This window comes from Ursus americanus, chromosome 1 (assembly GCF_024610735.1).
Source record: "Ursus americanus isolate L20-20 chromosome 1, mUrsAme1.1.p, whole genome shotgun sequence".
In the NCBI taxonomy this organism is placed as follows: domain Eukaryota; kingdom Metazoa; phylum Chordata; class Mammalia; order Carnivora; family Ursidae; genus Ursus; species Ursus americanus.
The window spans coordinates 17499632-17522583 of NC_142127.1; the positions used below are offsets into that span (position 1 = coordinate 17499632).

Genomic DNA, 22952 nt, shown 5'->3' on the forward strand with positions numbered 1-22952 from the left:
TAAGAGCTATTGTTTTCTTTTTACACACAGGCCCAGAGAGGTTAATCAAGGTCATGTAACTAGCCAATTGCAGAGCCAGGAATCAGACTCAGACTCTGAAGTCTGGTTCCAGAGCTCTTAACCCCTCTGCTTTCTTGCTACCATGAAACATTTGAAATAAAGAATCTCAAAAAAGAACCAGAAGGCACCTGGGTGGCTCAGTCAGTTAAGTGTCTGCCTTTGGCTCAGGTCATGATCCCAGGGTCCCGGGATTGAGTCCTGTTGGGCTCCATGCTCAGCAGGGAGTCTGCTTGTCCTTCTCTCCTGCCCCCCGCCCCTTCTCCCTGCTCATGCTCTTTCTCTCTCTCTCAAATAAATAAATAAAATCTTAAAAAAAAAAAAGGACCAGAAAGAAAAGAACCGATAACCGTAAGCAAAATTAAGAGAAAGGATACCAAAACCCAATTTGTAAGTTTTGCATGAGAAAAAAAATAAAAGATATGTGATACCTGTAAGTACCTGACAACAATTTCTTCCTTAGAATAAACTGAAAAACCATGAACATCGCACATACACAAAAAGGATGTACGGAATAACACATACTTTGAAGGTTATCAGGAAATGAAGACTCTAAAACAGAACAGTTCCGAATTTTCTAATTTCCTTTAGAACGCTAAATATGAAAGACTTTGATGTTCTTGGGTGCCACAAGGAGGACAACTGAACTAATGACACTCAGTCATGAGTGAAGGAGAGAAAATATTAGAATAGCACATCCCCAGCATAAATGGATTTCATAAACCACTGACAATGATGCAGGAGATAACAATACACTAGAAAAAGAGTATAGAATTCTAATCTGCAAACAACAGAATCCCAAACATACAGAAGAGAAAAGAGGCAGAGAAATCATACATAATTAAATTGGGAAGGAATATTCTCCTTAGATGAAAGGAGATTGGGAGAGGCTGTAAATTCTCTCAGGGGGCAATTCCATAAGCAAGGCAGCTGTCTATATTCGTAAGCTAGAAAAACCTATTGCAGACAGCCAAAGAAAAGCAAGCTTTCATTCAGAGAAAAGAAGTGAAGGATGACCTTGGATTTTACCATTTAAACCCTAGAGAAAGCACGAGAGAGAAAAGGCAAGTTCAATAGTCAGAGTCTATTTCTCCCTCAGAAATGAGTTCAAAGTTATTTCAATCATAATAAGAAAAATATAGAGTGAAGGCTCAAAAAATGTTTTTAAATTGCGTGGAAAAAAATGTACTGCTTTAAAGGGATGTTTGTCCTTTTACAGAAGAAAATTACTTACACATACCATAAAAAATGAAAAGTAAATGTGTTTTCTAAATCAGTTTCTAATGCATGATCGTCGCTTTAAAGATTGGTCTCTAGTATTTTATTTCAATTACTATGTAATATTAGTAACCAAAACGAAGACAACCTTCAATGTTGTGACAAAGCGTCCTGCTGGGCAGGGTTGCTCAGCCTCACCACTACTGACATTTGGGGCTGGATAACCCGCCATGGTGGGTGCTGTCCTGTGCACTCTAGCATCACCCGCCTCTACCCACCGGTGCCAGTTGCACCTCCACCCCAGTTGCGACACCAAAAATGTCTCCAAATGCTGCCAAATGCAAGATCCCCCCCACTCCCAGTGGAGAACCAATATACTAAAGCAACTTCGGTTGGTTTTTGGTTTTTAACCTGTTTTAAAAAGTTATAAATGGGGGCACCTGAGTGGCTCAGTGGCTGAAGCCTCTGCCTTCGGCTCAGGTCATGATCTCAGGGTCCTGGGATTGAGCCCACGTTGGGCTCCCTGCTCAGCGGGGAGACTGCTTCTCCCTCCCCCTCTGCCTGATGCTCCCCCTGCTTGTGCTCTCTCCCTCTCTCTCTGTCAAATAAATAAATAAATCTTTTTTTAAAAAGCTATAAATGCACAAAGGAAAATATTCAAATAGTATTCAATATGCTGTTTTTTATTTTTTTAAGATTTTAAGTACACCCAGTGCGGGGCTTGAACTCACAACCCCGAGATCAAGAGTCACATGCTCTACCAACTAAGCCAGCCAGACACCCCTATGCTGTTTTTTAATATTAAAAAATAGTAATAATAGTATTAAAAAATAAATATTTCCATTCTACCTCATCCCATCCCATGCCCCAAAGGAATCCTGATTTAACCATCTCTATGCATATATTTTTAAAGATTTTTAAAAAGATTTTATTTACTTATTTGAGAGAGAGTGAGTGAGAGAGAGAGAGCACAAGCAGGGGGAGGAGCAGAGGGAGAGGGAGAAGAAGACTCCCTCCTGAGCAGGGAGCCTGGTGTAGGGCTGGATTCCAAGACCATGACCTGAGCTGAAAGCAGATGCTTAACCAACTGAGCCATCCAGGAGCCCCTAAAAATTTTATTTTTAAGTAATCTCTACACCCAATGTGGGGCTCGAACTTACGACCCCAAGATCAGGAGTTGCATGCTCTACCAACTGAGCCAGCCAGGCACCCCCAACCATTTCTATATTTTAATTTTAATTTAATTTCAATGTTTATCAAACTTGCATATTTTTAAAAAGTCAAATAATGGTAAAAGGGGAGCCTGGGTGGCACAGCGGTTAAGCGTCTGCCTTTGGCTCAGGGCGTGATCCCGCTGTGGGATCGAGCCCCACATCAGGCTCCTCTGCTATGAGCCTGCTTCTTCCTCTCCCACTCCCCCTGCTTGTGTTCCCTCTCTCGCTGGCTGTCTCCATCTCTGTCGAATAAACAAAATCTTTAAAAAAAAATAATGGTAAAAAACTTTTAATGAAAAGGTCATCAGTTTCCTTCCCCACCTTTTCCCTCTGAAGTAACCACTTCCAGCCTTTTAATTGTTTCTTTTGGTATTTTCTTCCATATGTCTCAATAATACAATTGTTCTGCTATCTCCTGAGTCATGAAAACGAAATATTACCAACTGACTTTTTGTTATAGTAGACAATTTCATATTCTTACACCCCATTTTAATTTTTGTTTCGTTTTACTCATTTTCTTATCTATTTTTTAATGCCTAAATCTTCCCAACCTCCAGTGGTTTCTCCACTTGGTTAAATATATCAGATAATATATTAGTTCCATTCATTTCCTGGAAATCTCCATTATCCTGCTTTTCTCCCCTCCCTCCCCCCAAATTATCTCAGCTTTTTGTTCCCTTGACTCGATACGTGGCTGACAACCTGGAACTTACCTTCTCCATTATACCAATGATTCTCTCTCTCTTGTGTTAGATTTCAGATCGCCTCAATCATGGGTCCAATTTTCCTTCTTTCTTTTTATCTATTCCCTTATTTTGTTTTAAGATTTTATTAATATTATTTTTTTTTATTTTTATTTTTTAGGTAATCTCTACACCCAACATGGGGCTTGAGCTTACAATCCCGATTTCAAGAGTCATGCTCTACTGACTGAGCCAGCCAGGTGCCCCTCTATTCCCTTAATTTAATAGGGCTCATAGTAGCTTCCTTAAAAAGTATTTGAGAAGTAAAATGCTTGAGTGTTAGTATGCCTGAAAAATGTCTTTCTTCAACTCTAATACTTGATTTATAGTTTGTCTGGATATAGAATCCTAGGTTGAAAACAATTCTTTTCTCAGATATTTGAAAGAGTATCCCTCCCCTTGCCATTACTTTTCAGTATAAGTGTAGTGTACATTCAGAAAAGTACATAGATTCAAAAATTTTTATAAGCTGAACACACTTGTGTAACCAGGACCCAGATCAAGTAAAAGAATTCTTAGACACAACATGAGAATTAAGACCCATAAAAAATAGATAAGTTGGTTATCATCAAAATGAAAAACTTTCGTTCGATGAATGCCATGTTACAAAGGTGAAAGTGACAAGCCAGTTCTTCCTATTGACTAGTAGAAAATATTTGCAAATCACATATCCAGAATATATAAGGAATTCTCTAAACCAACAGTAAGAAAACAATCCAATCAGAAAATGGATAAAAGTTCAAACAATTTATGCTGATGGGGAATAATAAACCCATGAAAAATGTTCAACATTAGTCATTAGGGAAATGCAAATTAAAACCACAATGCGATACAGCCACGCATCTACTAAGAAGGTTAAAATAAAAAATACTGATAGTGCTAAATGCTGGTCAGGATACAGAGAAACTGGATGTCTCATTTGTTGCTGGTGGGAATATAAAATGATAGAACCACTCTGGAAAACTGACAGTTTTGTAAAAAGTTACACAGATATTTACCATATGACCCAATAAATGGATTTCTGAACATGTATCCTAGAGAAATGAAAAGGTATGTTTATACAGAAATCTATACACAATTGCTCATAGTTGCTTTATATTTAATAGCCCCAAACTGGAAACAACATAAATGTCTCTCAACAGGTGAATGGTTGAGTAAACTGTGCCATAGAATACTACTTAGCAATGTGAAGAAACTTAATACAACTTGTTTTTTATAATAATATTTTTTATTATATTATGTTAGTCACCATATATACAACCTGGATCTATATCAGGAGCATTATGCTGAGTAGAAAAAGCCAGTCTCAAAAGTTTTTATGTATAGTAATTCCATTTATATGACATTCTCAAAACGACAAAATTATGGAGCTGGAGTACAGATCAGTGGCTGCCAGGGGTTAGGGAAGAGAGGAAGGTGTGGTTATAAAGAGGGAAGAGAGGGATTCCCTTGTGGTGACAATTTCATATTTTGATTCTGGTGATTCAGGGAATGAAATGTCACAGAACCAGGGGTACTTGGGTGGTTCAGTTGGTTGGGTGACCGAGTCTTGGTTTCGCCTAGGATCATGGTCTCAGGGTCATGGAATCAGCCTCCAGGGGGCTCCCCGCTCAGCATGGGGCCTTTCTCTCAGAAACAAACAAATAAATAAAATCTTAAAAAAAAAAGTCACAGAATTGTATACTCAGACACACACAAACAGAGAAAGAAAGGAAAAGGAATGTATGCAAATTCTAGTGAAATCCAAGCAAAGTCTGTGGTTTAGTTAATTGTAATGTGTCAATGTCAACTTACCAGTTTTGACAATCTGCTATAGTTATGATAATAGTTCCCATTGGGGGAAGGGACGTCTTTGTACTATTTTTATAAGTTCCCATGATTCTATAATTATTTCAAAACAAGAAAGGTTTTTTTTAAAGATTTTATTTATTTATTTGAGAGAATGAGAACAAGCAGGGGTGGGGGGAAGAGGGAGAAGCAAACTCCCCACTGAGCAGGAAGCCCAACATGGGCCTCCATCCCAGGACCCTGGGATCATGACCTGAGCTGTAGGCAGACGTTTAACCCACTGAGCCACCCAGGCACCCACCTCATTAACTTTTAAAAATAAACAATTTCTGGCCATATTTTTTTCTTACCAACAATATGTAGTGTAGCAATTTTTTTTTTTATAAAAATTGAAAAGGTACAAATGAGGGGTGGCTGGGTGGCTCAGTTGTTAAGTGTCTGCCTTCAGCTCAGGGCGTGATCCCAGGGTTTTGGGATCGAGCCCCACATCAGGCTCCCTGCTCCATTGGGAGCCTGCTTCTTCCTCTCCCACTCCCCCTGCTTGTGTTCCCTCTCTCGCTGTGTCTCTCTCTCTGTCAAATAAATAAATAAAACCTTTAAAAAAAAAAAAAGAAAAGGTACAAATGAATACACAGTGCAAAGTTCATCTCCAGTTCTCTCCCTGTAGGCAACCACTGTTACCAGTTTGTTATATTTATTGTTTATCAGCCCACAGTTTTCTATGGATTGCACCGTTTGTTACTAGTACTGTTACTGTACTGTGAGGGACTTTTTGGGGAGTCATGCATCATGGCGGAGGATGGTGGTGACTGGGGCCAAGAAGAGGCACCTTCTTTGTGGTAACCTCTGATGGATTTGACCTGATCAGATTCATGGTATTCTCTTTTTCTACATTAACACACATGAACACAAGCTATATTTTATTATTTAGTATGGGTTCAATATTCTGTGGTGTTATGTACATACACAATGTATAAGACTCCGAGTTGACTAATTAGTGGAACACCGTCTTATTAATTGTGCTTTCAATTACTTTGTGATTACATTAAAATATATTGTAATATATGATTGTTATAAAATATTCAAGCAAGACAAATGAAGTTGTAGATGGAGTAGGTTATCCATTTTTTATTAGGTTCTTTAAAGAGAACATCTTACCTCACTGCTGCTGATGCTTTGCAAGATTATATTTTGGTTTGTAGAAACTGTCATCATATCAGTTGGAGAAGAGTTTGTATCATGACAAATGTCAAGCAATGATTCAGCATGTCTTTCTGCCAAAAGAAACAGAATAATGTGTTTTGATAAGACTCATCTCCATCAATTTCATAGGAAGATCCAGCTCTTGGTTCTAAAATCAGTTCCATTTTGTCAAAGATTTTCCTAAAATCATGGTCTGGGATCCTGATGAAGCTTCAGGCAATGATTTTCACAGGAAAGGATGTGAGGACAAGAGTCCACAGAATGGATGGGTTTTTGTTTATTTAAAAAACAAATGTTAGGCAAAGTTGCCAAGTGAAACCCTTAACAAGGGGCTTGGAAATTACATTTATTCTATGGTTACCAAGGCCAGGCATATTTTCTGTCTAGCACTTGAAGCCACATTGAATTGGCAGAGTTCTGAACACCAAACGGTGAACTCCTGTTTAGTTTCTGAGGGACTGTGCTCCCATATGCATCCCCTTCCTGCTATCGTGACTTCTTCAAATAAGGGCAGACTCTTCAATGAAAACTTCTTCCTCTTCCAGTGGCTCTTCCATTTATTTTGTAACTGACACAAAATTGCACATGGTTTATCTCTACTCAGATCCTCCATTTCTTACTCCTTGAAATTGTCTTCTGCCTCTATTCTGTCATTGAAAATTCACACTTCCTTACCATATCTGCTTTGCAACCTCCTTTCAAGTTGGCATTTTCCCATTCCTTACTTCTTGCAACTCTCTCCCAGTTCCCTCATCTCTGTCTCACTGCCCTGGGTCCCTGTGTGCCCACCACTCTCTAACTGTGGGTATGCCTCCTCAGCTCAGCCCCTTGCAATCCTCCAGTGATCTTATCCACTTCCAGATCCTCATAATCTCCTTTTTGTAGTGAACTCCCAAACAAACATACCAACTCATCCCCTCCCACAGCCCTGTCCTACAGAGCATCGCTACTTGAAAGTCCCAAGGTTCCAACAAATGCAATGCTTTAGAACCCATTACCTTCGATATTCTCACCAAACCAGAGTGGTCTTCTCTTTTGTTGATTGTCTTTCCATCTCCCCCCTTCCCAGGGCTGAAACTTTGGAATCATATTGATTGAACTCTCTTGACTTTTGTCTCCGTTGGCTTTCCATCACTAAGTTCTGTGAATTCTTCTATGTCTTTGCTCAGACTCTTTCTTCCCACCTATATTAAACCTTGTCTCTTTTTCTCTTCCTTCCAAATCTTTTTTAAAGAATTTATTATTTATTTTTAGAGAGAGACAGAGAGAGAGAGAGAGAGAGAGAGATTGCAAGCAAGCAGGGGAAGGGGGAGAGAATCTTTCAAGCAGACTCCCCACCAAGCAAGTACCCTGAGGTGGGGTTCGATCCCACAGCCCATGAGATCAGAACCTGGGCAGAAACCAAGAGTTGGACGCTCAACCAACCGAGCTACCCAGGTGCCCCTCTCTTCCTTCCAAATCTTATCTAGCATTTAAGGACCATGGTATGTCCCTTTTCCCCTTTCAAGCTCACAACAAGCTCTTTCTCTCCTGACTTATATGATGTGTCCCTGACCATAATGAACTTTCAGGAGTTTGGACCATGTCTTAGATTTCTTTGCATCCCCCAGAATACCTAGTCGTGGGCCTTGTATATAGTCACTGCTCAATAAATTGTTGTTGCCTTGATATCTTTAAATGAATCCATAAAATACATGTAGAAAAAGAAAGATTCCTAATAAGACTTTTCAATAAGGGGAATTTTGAAAGTGGAATTGGAGTATTTACCTGGTTTTGGCATAGAATTCATTAGAATGTCCAGTAACTGCTGTTTCCTAAAACTTTGTATTTGTGACACATAATGTATTGCTGATTTTCCACTAAAATCACAGAGTTTAGGATCTCTAGGAAGAATAGAATCAACATCAAAGATAATTTAGTTAAATCTATTGAAAAAAACCAATATGAGAAGAAAAACGTTGACATCAAATAAATAAAAGTAATCACATAGTTTGGAGCTGACAATAATAACTTCAAAATGTATGAGAGAGAGACAATTTTTCAAGATTTTTAAGTAAAAGGAGTATGCTGTATATCTTATTCCCACTCCCATCCTAAAAACATTCCAATATTTGCAGAAAATGTCCAACTTTGGGCAAAAATTTTCATAGTTCTTTAACGATGAGTAAATCAAGTAAAAATTGAAATATCCTGGTAAACTGTTGTCTTATCATTCCAAATAGCTGACTTGATTGATTTTTTTTCTTTCCAATGATTTAGCTAACTGCTTACTTTCTTGATAGCTCTAACTGCTATCCGCTAGCTTTTTACCATACAAAATAGTATAATGGCATAGAATCTCTCTTTAAAATTAGGATGCTATATTTATTTTACAGGCTCTGGTTGAATGGAGCGATCTTGTCATAAAATCGCTCTACATGTTCTTTTCTTTTCTCTTTGCCCTGCTCTGTGATTGTTAAGCCCAACTGACTGAATTTAGCACTCCTTCAACAGTACAAATATCCTCTCTATGTTGTGCTGAATCCTAGGATTAGACATCAGCTCAGAGAGATCCAGAAGGTAAATGATGAGAGCCCTATCGACCAATTATGGTGAGGGAAACAATGATTATACTTGCTTCGCTAGCCACAATCTGGGACAAGAAGCATGTTAGTCATGGTCTCTAATGTAACAGCTCTGAATTTGAATCTCCTTATTGCTATGCGACAGGGTATTGTTTTATCATCTGTAACAAAAATCTCTTTTCTCCATCAAAGATCATGATTTAAAAAAATAGCATAGGACCAAGAATCAGGGGACAGCCACTGCCTTGATATGTGGCTGTAAGCAAGTCACTTAACTCACTGGAAATTGAGTTTGCTTGTTTGTCTTGATTAGTGTTTCTCGATGTGGCATTTTCTGATTGCCTGTTTTCTGGACCCCACTCCAGGCCTATTGAACACCATCTCGAGAATGGTGTCTGGTAATCTCCATGTTAAACAATCTCTTTAGTTGTTTTTTTTTTTAATAATTTTTTATTGTTATGTTAGTCACCATACAGTATATCCTTAGTTTTTGATGTAGTGCTCCATGATTCATTATTTGCGTATAACACCCAGTGCTCCATGTTTCTTAACATAAAGTCTAAGGCAGCTTCAAACTTCTATTTTTATCCCACTATACTAACTGATCCTTTTACAATAGCTTGTGTTCTTAACTATACTTTTGTTCTTGAAGTTCCCTTTTCCTCTTTTATTTCCAAAACAAAATTCACATGAAATACTGAGAATGAACTTGGGCCATCTGTTCTTATTTGATGACAAGATATCTAGGTGACAGCATTAGGAAACCGAAATTCCAACATGAAAAACTGTTTATTAACCCTCTGATTTTTTTTAAAACTAATTGTTTACTTCCCTTCCTCCTAAAGAGCATTTTGGCATATAGTAATTTTTAGATAACTAGAAATCACTACTACAAATTGCTTTTGATAATTGACAATGCTTTCTGAAATAATTAGTAACATCTCAGGGGTAGGGAGTTGTATACTCAAGAAATATTCGACCTCCTCATAACTACCAAAAGAATATTTAAACAAATAAAACAAATGGTCAAAATCATAAGAATACTAGATAGCAACATCTAACATCTGTACATCACTTTGAAACTGCTAAGTCCCTTTTATGAACATGCATGTGCATTCAATTTAATATAAAAAATTTTTTTTAAGATTTTATTTTTAAGCATTCTCTACACCTAATGCAGAGCTTGAACTTACAACCCCGAGATCGAGTCATAAACTCTACTGACTGAGCCAGCCAGGTGCCCCAATATGTAGAATTTCAAAAAGCAATCTATATGTTTAGGTTCACAAGTGACTTCTGAAAATAGCAGTGACGCAGGCGCTCTTCCAGGGATGTTGACTAAGTGCTCAATACTCACGCATGATGCCTGAGGAGCTCAGACAGAACCTCCACAGGTCTGTAGACTGTGGACATGTCGAGACTCTCAAACAGATCCACATCCCTCACAGCCAGCATCAGAGGGGTCAAGCCATGTTGGTTTGGGAAATTTATATCCAGGAACTCTTCAGATGCCTTTAAAAACAAGAAGCTTTATTTCCGTGATGTTTTTATTGTGTGACTATTTATACTAATCTTTGCATTTTCCTTGTTTAGCCAGATTTTTGTTTTAACTTCAATACATTCTTTCTCAGTATCGCTATTGAGGAGGAGTAGATGAATCGAAGGAACACAGGCCTGAGAGACAGACGGATTTGGGTTTGAATTTTACTTCCTTAAGCTCATTCTTTAACCTCCCTGATAGGGTTATATCAACGACACTTGATAAAATCACCCGATAAAATAAGGGACATCCAGTTAAGTAATGAATAATTTTCAGTGGGGACATAATTATATTGAAAGACTTATTTGGTATTTATCTGAAATTCAAACTTAACTGAATGTCCTCTATTTTTGTTTGCAAACTGGCAGTCCTACTCGCTGACCTTCAGAGTCCTCAGCTGTAAGAATAACAGTATCTTCTCTGCAGGGTTGTTTTTTCATTTTCTTTTTTTTAATATTTTATTTATTTATTTGAGAGAGAGCGTGAGCGAGAGAGAGAGAGCACAAGCTGGGGGAGAGACAGAGGGAGGAGACGCAGACTCCCTGCTGAGCAGGGAGCTGGATGCAGGGGGCAGGGCTTGATCCCCGGACCCTGGGATCATGACCTGAGCCCAAAGCAGATGCTTAACTGACTGAGCCACCCAGGCACCTTTGCGGGATTGTTTTGATGACTGGAGATAGAATATGAAAAGCACTGAGTAGAGTTTGACACATGCTTAATAAACATTTGTGGAATGAATGAATAATCCACAATAATAAGGTAGCTCATTTAACTGTATATATATACAGTCAAATGGAAGTGGGTATATAGACTATATTTGTTGTTTTAACGAAAGTAAAACTTAATTTGGATAATTCAGAACTGAAAAACCACTGTAAGGCCAAATTATCCAAATTGCTTATTTTATAAACCAAAGTAACTCACTAATTTCCATCTCTATTTCACTTTATGCCATGTCAGTATAGTCAATGTCTCTACCTCAGTTTCTCTAGGGACAAACTAGAGATAATGATATTACCTCAGAGGGTGCTGTGGGAATTAATTAGTTAATATTTTTTTTCAGTCTCGGAAAAGAAACTACCTCTTATATCAGTGTTTATTATTAGTTAGAACCAACATGAAAGGTTTGAGCTGAGAATAGTCTTGCAATAGCACATTAATTCAGCGTCTGTTTATTAAGTTTGGATTCAGTTATAGGCACCAGTTTGTTAGAAAGTGGCTGCTAATATTTAGGATGAAAAAATGTGGTTATAAAAACATATTGGATTATAACAACTGTTACAAATATCACTGAAATAAAATTATTGTGTTTCAAAAGTGTTCTAATCCTCAGTTATGACATATGGTAATTTTAGACTATGGTTTAATAAAACAAAAGAATTCAAAGAGTCCTTTGGATTTTGTTGTAGATTTCCTTGAACTCTAGGTGACCAGAATTCTGTTCACTTTCTCTTTATCTGTTTGTGTCTCTACCATAAGGGACTGGGAGAAACTGTTTCCTAGCAGCAATTGATTTTCTTTCAGTTGGAAGGTCATGTGATCTGACAGTATCTCTGAAGGTAAATACCAAGAGTAGACAGTTGCAGGTCACTAATAATTAAAGTCCTTGGTTATGCATATAATTTTGTAAGTTACTTTGGGAAAGCATATCTGTGGCTAGACGATCTAAACAGGAAGATCAATACCTTGAGAAGAAAGCACTTGAAAAACATATCCTCTTAACTCCTTTAGTTACAACTAAATATTATGCGAAGCATAGGCTCTCTGATTCCCTTTTCAGGATAAAGATAATAAGTGCAGCTGGTCCAAAGGGATCTAAACAGCAATTGTACAAATGGCAATGATGTCAAGGGAACTCCTCTGAGCAAGTTGACAGCAGTTCTCTAGGGGAATCTTGGGAGCATATCATTTCCCGTGGGTGCTCCGTGACTTCTAGCATCCAGCTGGAGGAAGGTGCAAATAGGCTGCTGTTGTTTCTTTTATTGCCCTGTTTTCCACCCCAGTGTCCTCTTTAGATCCTGTTTCTTTCTCCTATTTTCTTCCTGAAACTTTCTGGGACTGCATTTGAAAAGAACTTATTTTTCTTTAAAAGGAGTCATATGTAGTCTGTGCCTTTCTTACCATTTACCCACCCACTGATCCAAAGGCAGAAGCAAACATCAATTCAACTGACCAGCAAGTGTTGAAGTTGTTCAAGATCGCCTTGCCATGAACTTTGTAGAAGTTGCATTTGGGGAGCCTGGATTCCACTGATAGCCAAAAGTTGTCTTTGCACATCGCAATTAGCCACGTGAACAGCCGTTTGATTGCTGTAATTACAAAGGGTGATATCTGCTCCCTTTTCCAGAAGAAATTGAACAACCTGCAACACCACAACATTCTTATTTAGCATTTTTGAGTGCAAATAACATCTTCGGGGCTACACAGAAAACTTAGTTAGACATGGCTTTGATTCATGATGTAGGAAAGGAGAATAAGAGGGACATAAAAATGAAGAATTGATTTGAATGCAGAAAACTGCTATTTGCCTTTTTTAAATTAGGAAAACAAAAATCTCCATGACATGGATGATTTGGGGATCCTATTCTTTATTTTTTTTAAGATTTTATTTTTAAGTAATCTCTATACACAACATGGGGCTTGAACTCACAACCCTGAGATCAAGAGTCACATGCTTGGGGTGCCTGGGTGGCTCAGTCGGTCAAACGGCTGCCTTTGGCTCAGGTCATGATCTCAGGGTCCTGGGATTGAGCCCTGCATTGGGGCCCACACTCAGCAGGGAGTCTGCTTCTCCCTCTCCTCTGCCCCTTCCCCATGCTTGTGCTGCCTCTCTCTCTTTCTCTCTCTCTCTTTTTCTCTCTCAAATAAATAAATAAAATCTTAAAAAAAAAAAGAGTAACATGCTCTACCAACTGATACTATTCTTTTCTTAAAACTAGAAGTCTGTGAGTATATTCTGTTAAACCCACATAAAGTGTCAAAGTTCTATTAGTATGATCTGTAATTTAAAATATAAAACCCAGGGCGCCTGGGTGGCTCAGTCAGTTAAGCGTCTGCCTTCAGCTCAGGTCATGATCCCAGCATCCTGGGATTAAGCCCTGTGTCTGGCTCCTTGCTCTGTGGGGACTCTGCTTCTCCCTCCCCCTGCTCTTGCACTCTTGCTCTTCTCTCTCTCTCTCTCAAATAAATAAATAAAATCTTTTTTAAAATGTATAAACCCCCCAAATTTAGACATACATTCTTGAATGTTGCAAGTATTTCCACAAGTATTTCTAGGGAGCAAATAAATGCTATTCAAAATGTTGAATGCATAATTTATTCAACAAATAGGATGGAGTGATTAGTGAGGGTCAAGAACTGTCCTTGGTGCTGAGACTCCACCAATGAACAAGGCAGAGACCAGCATTTAAGGCATTTACACACTAATGAGGAGCAAAGGCAGATAAAAAGGCAATTGCGGCATAATGTGAGAAATGCAATGATAAGGTAAATATAGGAGACAGGGTGTCACTTAGAAGAAATGAATTAAGCTGTCTTGGGGAGTCCGGAAGACTTTGTGGAGAAAATGATGTCTAAGCTCAGAACTGAGGGATCAGACTCAGTTAATTAGGCAAAGACTAGGGGAAAGATTGTTTCAAGCAAAGACATAGTGTAAACGAAGTACTGTGGATGCTATGGACTGAATTATATCTCCTCAAAATTCATATGTTGAAGCCCTAACCTCCAATGTGACTGTGTTTGGAGGGGGGGCCTCTAGGAAGTAATTAAGTTAGATGAGGTTCTAGAAATGGGGCCCTGATCTGACAGGATTAGTGTCATTATAAGAAGAGACATAGGAGACCTTGTTCTCTTTCTCTCTGCCAAGTGAGGACACAGGGAGAAGGTGACCATCTACGACCCATGAGAAAGCTCTTGCCAGAAATCAAATTGGCCAGAATCTTGATACTGGACTTCCCAGTTTCTAGAACTAGGAAAAAATTAATTCCTATTGTTTAAGCTACTCAACCATGGTATGTTTGCTATGGAAAGCCCAAGATGACTAATATGGAGGATAAAAGAACAAATAACATTCAAAGCTCTGGAAAGAATAGACATGGTTGGAGCTCAGGATGGGGGAGGGAGGGCAAGGAAATGTGATGGAGAAGTCAACAGTAGCTAAATCCTGAAAGGCTTTACCAACTCCCTCTAGGAATTAGAGTTGTATCTTCAGGGTAAGGGGAAGCCAGTGAAAGATTTTAAACAGAGAGAAGACATGACCACATCAGCACCTCAAAAAAATCACTGGGAAGAGCAGAAGTTGGGAGACCAATGAGATTACTCAGTGGCCTCACGGAGAGAAAATGGTGACTAAATCAGGGAAGTGGTAGTAGAAATGAAGTGACTGAGGGCATAATCCAGGAACATTTAGAAGGTAGAACTGATTAGATGTGGGTGTTGATGGTGAGCCAGAAATCAAGATAATTCCCAGGTTTTTCACTTCAGTCCATTTTTGTCTAGCTTCCCTACTGCCACTGTGGACCAGGCCACCATGATCTTTGGCCTGAAACTATGCAACAACCTTCTAATAGGTCTCTCCATTTCCAAATACCTTTGTTTGAGACCCATTACAATGGGTAGATTCAAAGAGTCAGAAAATAGTAAGTATTGACAAGGATCTGAAGAAATCAGAACCCTTATACACTATTGTAAATGGTATAGCCACTTTAAAAAACATTCTGTAAGTTCCTCAAATGAGTCAACATAGAGTTCCCATATGACCCAGTAATTCCACCCCTAGGAATTCTTAAAGTGGAATGAAGGAGAAATGAAAACATATGGCCACTTTAATACTTACACACAAATGTTTGTGGCAGCCTTATTCATAGTAACCAAAACATGGAAACAACCCAAGTTTCCATCAATGAACAAATGAATAAATAAAATGTGTTTACCCGTATAATGGAATATTATTCAGCTATGAAAAGGAATGAAGTGCTGATACATGCTGTAACATGAACCTTGAAAAGAGTATGCTAAGTAAAAGAAGGCAATCACAAAAGACCACATGCCGTATGATTCCGTTTATATGAAAGTCCAGAATAGGAAGATCTGTAGAGACAGAAAGTAGATTAGTGGTTGCTTAGGGCTAGGGCAGGGAAAAAGAAGAAAGATAGAAAGTGATAGCTAAAGGGTTTGGGGTTTCTTTTGGGGGGGCAGGGAGGTGGGTAGTTCTTTTCGAGATGATGAAAATGTTTTAAAATTGACTGTGGCGATGATTGCACATTCATGTGAATATACTAAAATCCACTGAATTCCACACCTTAAATGGGTGAATTGTATGATGTGTGAGTTATATCTCACTAAAGCAGTTTTTAAAAATATCTTTGCATGCCTTTGTGGTCCCGCAGGATCTGGGCCCTGCCTTCCTTTCCAGCCTCATCTTATGCTACTCTTCCCCCTTCCTCTGTAAGTTCTAGTCACCTTTTTACCTCAAATATGAAAGTTTTTTCCTAACCAAGAGGCTTATCTCTGTTATCCCTTCTTTCCCAACTGTTCTTCAAATGTCATCCTTTATCATTATTTCAGTCATAGCATAAATGTAACTACATCAGTGAGGATTTTTCTGACCACCTTATCAAAAGAGGATTCACTCTACTGGTTACTTCAAAGCACTAACAGTAATTTGTAACGTAATTAAGTGCTTTTTGATTCTTTATTTGTTGTGTTTCACCTTCATTAGAATGTAAGTCCACTTTGCAAGAGATCTTATCACATGAATAAATGTTTTAGGAATGAGGCAATGAATGATTTATGATAAATAGAAGCTGATGCTATTTAATAAAACAGAAAGCACTGATGCTGGTGTTCCTCAGGAGAATTAGATTTGCGGAGAAAAACAATGAAGACAATGTGGACATGCTGTATTTGAGATCTGTGACATGTAAGTGGAGATATATGGTTGAAAACTCAACAAAATATATATAATATATATATTCCTCTGTGTGTGTATTTATGTATATATATATATATCTATATACAGGTGAGAGATGGTGGATGAGGTACAGAATTAGGAGCCATCCCCATATTATTAAGGAATGCAAATATTTAATGGATGAAAAGAAAGAATCCATAATGATACCGGAGACATATTGTTTGGGAGGTGGGGGAAAAACCAGAAGGAAGCTAGTGGAAGAAAACATTTCAAGAAAAATTGGTGTCTAATGCTGCTAATACCTGAATGGTCATAAAGGACATTATAGGTCACATCAACAAGAACAGTTTCAATAGACTGGTAGAGAACAATGCCAGACTGCAGTAGTTGGAAGAAGTGAGAAAATAGAGGCAGTGAGGATTGACCAGAGGAACACTCTTTAGAGGAACTATTGAAAGACCATTCTCCAGAAACTCCAGGAACTTGTGTTTTTGTAGGTCTTGTGAGCAGAGGTGCTGACTACCTTTGTTCTAGACTATGTTTTCAAAGATGTTTATATAGTGAATGTCTTTGCAAGATAGAGCTAGCGTCTCTTTCTGGACCATTGGGAAAACATGCTTACTGTCTATTACAAAAAACTCAGGTTTCCTAAGCTCAGGTTTCTCCTCCTTTTATTCAACCCACTGCATGTATGGGTATCACTTCTTCATGTTGCCTTGTGGCAACTGGGGCTCAGGGAACTGAAGCAAATGCTGATACTCTGACCATTTCTGTTGTGAATAGTAAACTGTCATTTTTTCTCTGACCCACGAGTCTCGTGTCTTCTGCCAGACTCTAAAACTGTAATAGGCTAACTTAATGGGAGGCAAGTAAGGAAAAATCTCAGATGCTTCACAGTTACAAAGTTTTGCAAAAGATGAGATGATGAGAGAGACAGAAATGACAGAGGAAGAATGAGGGCTTCATGGGGGTAATTAATGAGATTTATAGAAAGTTCATGGGAAGTGGTAGCAAATATGTTCACCAAATTGTATGGTCAATTGGGCAATAAACAATCCTCCATTTTATTGACTACCAATGCCTCTTTAAGGAACTGGGAGGTAGTTAAAGGCTGAGTACCAGGAAATAAGTTCAAAAAACAACTGTTCCCTGGTTTTTGACAATTTTTCTATAGCTACTATCTTCCTCACCAATCTGGCAAACTCAGGTCCATGCCACTATACAAAATAACACAAGATTTGTCCTGGGTGGGCAGAAGATTCTACTCCCTTTCAAACAACGGTTACAGAGATGCATATCTCCACTGAGCAGGAAAGAAGGAAAATTCATGACTGATACCGGCAAAAACCAGGCAAACTTTGAACTTTGGCTCATTCATTTGGGACCTGGGTAATGAGATGAATTACGTTTATTAAGGAAGAGTGATAATAGTTATATTACAGCTCAGCCCTTCCTGCTGACAAGCTTAGATCTATTTAATGATGCTAAAGATCTCAGAATTTTTTTGCAGTGGGTTTCAGCTACTGTAAGGGAGCTTTGAACCTCCTGGGAAGATTTCGTAGAGACAGACAAATTCCCATGATAAAGCATAGAAATGGTGTTCAGGTTCTTACTGGCCTGGATTGGGTTATAATACTGATGAAGATGACCCATTGGAGAGAGAGGATTGCTGAGGTTGAAATAGATGATGTCGGTAATAATGACCTTGCCACCCAATAAAGAGTTTTGTATGGACCAAAAACATTGGAAGTTCATTCTGTTGAACAGCAAGAAGCCTCAATGCTTCTGGAAACCAAAAGCAAATATCCTCTGCTTATTGGTCTGGAGCCACTCTCTTTTACCATGCTCCTAATCCCTCCCTCCCCCTGTACCTTGACCTCAGCTGCTTTAAGGAGAAAGATCATTTTACATGGGGCCAAGGACACCCAGTCTTCAAAGGGGCCTGAAGATCATAGCCACTGACATGATTATGTTGATGAACATTGGGGAAGGAGAGACTCAAACTTTTATGGCTCTCTTAGATTCAGATTCTCAAGCCACCATCCTGTATAGTCCCTTGGGAAAAGTGGGTGTCCGAATTCAGTTAATGGTGTTTGAGCAAAGTTTGCAGTAGGGAAGGAAAGCTAATATGATTCTGTAGGTGGGGCCCTTTGGGCCAGTTCAATGGATTATTGCTGTGGCTTCTAACTGAATGTGTAATAGGAATTAATGTATTATGTATATTTCCCCATCCCATTAAGTATCAAGAGGACTCTTCTCATCATGATGAGCTAGTATGTAGAAAGGTGCTAGTATCTTTAGAATTCCTGATCCTTTTGAGTCCCTATGACTGATATTTTGCCAACTGGGGAGCTTCTGTCAAAGGTATTTCTTGGGGATTTGGACTTGTTGCCTCCTCAGCATATCTACTATGAATACCACTTTTATTTTTTTTTTATTTTTATTTTTTTTAAAGATTTTATTTATTTATTCGACAGAGATAGAGACAGCCAGGGAGAGCGGGAACACAAGCAGGGGGAGTGGGAGAGGAAGAAACAGGCTCATAGCAGAAGAGCCTGATGTGGGGCTTGATCCCATAACGCCAGGATCACGCCCTGAGCCGAAGGCAGACGCTTAACCGCTGTGCCACCCAGGCGCCCCTGAATACCACTTTTAAAAAGCAGATATTAGGGGTGCCTGGCTGGCTTAGTTGGTAGAGCATACAACTCTTTATCTTGGGGTTGTGAGTTCAAGTCCCATGTTGGGTGTAGATTAAAAAATAATAAATAAATAAATAAATAAATAAATAAATAAATAAATAAATAAAAGCAAATATTAGCTTGCTAGTGGGTTTTTGTCAAAACTGAATGCTTATTCCAAGGAGATCTTGTGGCTCTCATGTCCAATTTTTCCATTTGGGGGAAACCAGAACTCAATGACCAACAAGGTAGGAAAGGCCCAACAAGCATTATTTGTCAAATGGAAATGGTGTATTTAAGAATATAACCAGCCTGGGCACATTGGAGTCTGCTTTACATGAAAAAAATGATACCTTTCCTTTTGCTGGAAATTCTATCCCCTCACTCCACCACATGAAGTAAAACTGCTGGCTTAGGGTACTTCACTTCACAGGGGTTCTCCTAAGGGCCTGGGCCTATGTCAATTATGGTTAAGCCAAGATGAAATCTGATGTGTGCACTGGGCTACTGCAGCTGGTCGGCCTCGGTGCCAGCTATGCAGAACTGACAATGGACATGGTTGTTCCGCTCAGTGGGTAAAACTGTAGGCTGTTCTTGTAGCTCTGGCCAATATTCCCCTTGATGAGCTTTGTTATATTTTTACTGATTCTTGGGCTGCTGCCAATGGTCTGGGTGTTGGGTCTGCCACTTAGAAAATTGCAGACTGGCAGATTAAAAACACTTCTCTTTAGGGTTGTGAACTGTGGAAGCAAACTGGGTCAACTCATGTAGAAGCCCATGGCAAGAGTCCATTCTCTGATGAGATAGACTGGAATAAAACTACTGATTGATGCTGTACAACCCAGATCTCCTCCACTGCTGCCTGAATCCATCATCATATTAGACATGGCAACACAGCCACCAACACAGACTGGGCACAAAGTAGAGAACTGTTATGGGGTGAAGTTGTAGCCACTGAAATGGGATACGTGGACTTTGTTGTGGTTGGGGGTACCTAAAGAGAGAGCATCTTCAACCTTATGAAGTACAGGGAAGGGAGGGACATTGATGACCTTTGTTTTTTAGAACCACCCAGGAAATTTTCTTCATGAGAGAAAATGTCCTCAAGTGTCTCTCCCAAACTGTTCAAAGCACCTTACATGTAACTGATTACTGGGTCTTTCATCCCTTGCCAGGCAGCCCTGATCGTGACTTGACTGCCAATTCCTTTAGCTTTACCAAGAAGTCTATTACTAACTACAATTGACAGCCCCACCTCTTGCACCTTCCATGTAAAACACTTGTCTACACCTCCCGATTTCTTCTCACCCTCATTCCCACAGTCATCACTCCTCATTCTGTGGGGATGGACGAATGCTGCTTGGCTGTTGGCAAGGACAAACAGGACTGATAATCCTCCCAAATCAAGGACAAGTCTCCGTATTCAGATCGAATTGGGAATCCTAAGTCCAACCAGCCAGCTCAGAGATCACATGGAGACACTGCCAACCTGTGCCCCCTGACTAATGTAGGTGCCACTCAGAGGAGCCCAACAATTGAGAACACCACCTTTTTGTCCCCTGAAAACATAATGACTTATGCTTTAGGGGTGGTCATAAGAGACCTTCAAATCTTTAAGTAAATACCATCAGTAGATGATGTAGCCTCAGATGACTTCAGAGTTTTCCCCAAAATGAAGCTACCATTGGTTACTTCAGGGAGCTTCCCAGAGGGATAGCTGACTTGTCATTTTTGGGCCCCTTGTGGACCATTATCCCTAAGACAAATGTCCAATTAGAAAAAGTAGAACCAAATTTGTTTCTGCCTTTAGCTGAAGTTATCAATGATACCACCTCATCCCTGCAAAACATTCAGGTCAGCAGTCAAATCACTGGCCAGGGTTGTTATGAATGATAGAACTGCCCTAGACTTCCTCCTTGTGGGTCAAGGTGAAGTTTGTGCAATCAATAATTATAGACTGCTATACCTGGGTTGATGCCTTGGACCAAGTGAGAAGGTCAACAGAGAAACTTAAGGAGAAAGCCATCTGGTTGGTGGGATTTGTTCAGCTGGAGGGGTTCAGGACCATGGATGGCATGGTGACACCAGTTTACAATATGGCCTCATTCTGCTGCTTGGAGTTCTATTGATAGTAGCTTTAACTGAATGCTGTATGAGACAAGTTAATGGATGTGGTTCCAGTCTCTGTTGGTCAGATTAATCAGAGTGGTGTGTGCATGGGAAAATTCACCAAGAGCCAAGACAATGTAGAAACGAAGGGTAGATATTTTTAGGAAACAAGTCTCTCTGGGTCTCTCACATTTCTACAAGTCTTATGATTAGAGGCACTGACTGCCTTTGCCCCAGACTTTCTTTTCAAGCTTATTTGTATAGTGAACAGCCTTGGAAGAAAGGAGTAGGTTTGCTTACTACCCATTATAAAAGATTTGGGCCCCGAAAATTTACAGTTCCTCTCCTGCAATCCAACCTACTGTCTGAACAGGGGTCATCTGGTCCTCTCCCTACCATCCTGTGGGAATTAGGATGAGGGAAATGATACAAAACTGATAATACTCTGGTAATCTTGTTACTATGAATAATAAAGTGCCCTTTGTCTCTGACCCAGTTTTGTTTCTTTTGCCGAGAATCTAAAAAATTGAGGCAAGCTAACTTGTCAGCTTGTAAGCAAGGTAAAATCTTAGATCTTTCATAGTTCTTGACATAGATCTGCAGATGAAGAAGTCTGAGAGAGGAAAGAATGTGGTTGGAGGAGGATGTGAGTTCAGTGGAGGTGTTTGTTAATTTATGTGTCGTCAGAAAGGAGATACCTAAGCATTTTGAGTTCTAATGGAAAGTAGCATTGTTGTCTGTAATAACATAAATATGGAAAGCACCCATGTGTCCTTCAAAGTAGGACAGACAGATAAGTTGTGGCATAAATGGAATACTAGATAGCAATAAAAACGAAAAACCACAGTTACATGTCTCAAATGGTTGAATATTAAAAACACAAAAATGAAGAGAAGGAGCAAGTTACAAAGGAACACATGTAGTATGAGTTTGTTTCTATAAAGTTCAAAAACAGGAAAAAGTAAACAATGCATTATTTAGGAATATAAGCAGAGATGGCGAAACAAAGAAAATGATTAACCCAAAATTCAGGATAATGATTATGAAGGGTGGGGGACACAATTCAGGAGGAGCATATAAAAGGCTTTTGAGGCATGGCAACATTCTAATTTTTGGCTTAGATGGTAGATACATAGGTGCTAGTGTCATTTTTCTCTAAGTTGTATATACATTTTTTAGTATATATGCTACATTTTATAATTTATTTAAAAAGTGTTAATAGAAAGGAATCAAAAGAGAAAAAAGCTAAGAGTATAGTCAAGAGAGAAGCTATTGAGATGGCTAGGCAGGCTTGAGGGTCCACTTGCATTTAGACTCTCAAGAATTTACAGAGGCATCAACATGCTCAGTTGAGTGAAATGTCTTTTTCATTTTTGTGTCCCCATTCTAAGTCCTTTCCTATTTCTTTTGAAGCCTGCCTTCAGGTATTCTTTCATGGAGGTAAGTGATTATGCTATTTGTAAGCATCTCATTCTTGGAATCCTTAGCTTAGAAGATTACCCATGGGCCCCAGCACATCACATGTTACCTCTGTTAGATTTTCTTCTGCTGCAGTAATGAGAGGTGTATTCCCAGTCTTCGGATGCTGAAAGTTAAGGTTTCCAAGGATGGAATAGACTTTGGTAATATAGTCGCAGATGAGTTCCACATCACCCCTTGAAACTACTTCCAGGAAATCATGAATGAGTTTATTTTTATTCATCTTGTTAATTCCATATAATTGCCTGCCAAAGAAGAGAAACAATTTAATTAAATGAGAGCCAATGAAGCATGGGTGGTTCACATGTAACATATTCTATCTTTAGTGTTACCTCTTTTCCTTTCTTGCGTATAAAATATTACAACAGTTTTAAAGACTATTTGGAAAAGGGGGAAAACCCAGTAATCCTATCAGTCTTGGTTCTGTGCACATGTTTTAAATTATAAA

At 39.0% G+C, this 22952-nt stretch overlaps 1 protein-coding gene across 5 annotated transcripts in view; it reads right to left on the reverse strand.

The window, feature by feature from the left end:
• MAP3K19 (mitogen-activated protein kinase kinase kinase 19) overlaps window positions 1-22727 on the reverse strand; it is a 61940-nt gene extending 39213 nt beyond the window's left edge. For 4 of the 5 annotated variants that reach the window (XM_045783641.2, XM_045783652.2, XM_045783650.2 and 1 more), the window contains exons 1-2: window positions 7991-8012; window positions 6179-6294 (exon numbers count right to left, since the gene is read on the reverse strand). In XM_045783641.2, the coding sequence (XP_045639597.2) occupies window positions 6179-6294; window positions 7991-8012 (138 nt within the window). Of the gene's footprint in view, window positions 1-6178; window positions 6295-7990; window positions 8107-10144; window positions 10300-12500; window positions 12690-22553 lie in introns of those variants that run through there. The other variant, XM_045783631.2, reaches the window with a different exon arrangement.
• Between the last annotated feature and the right edge of the window lie 225 nt (window positions 22728-22952).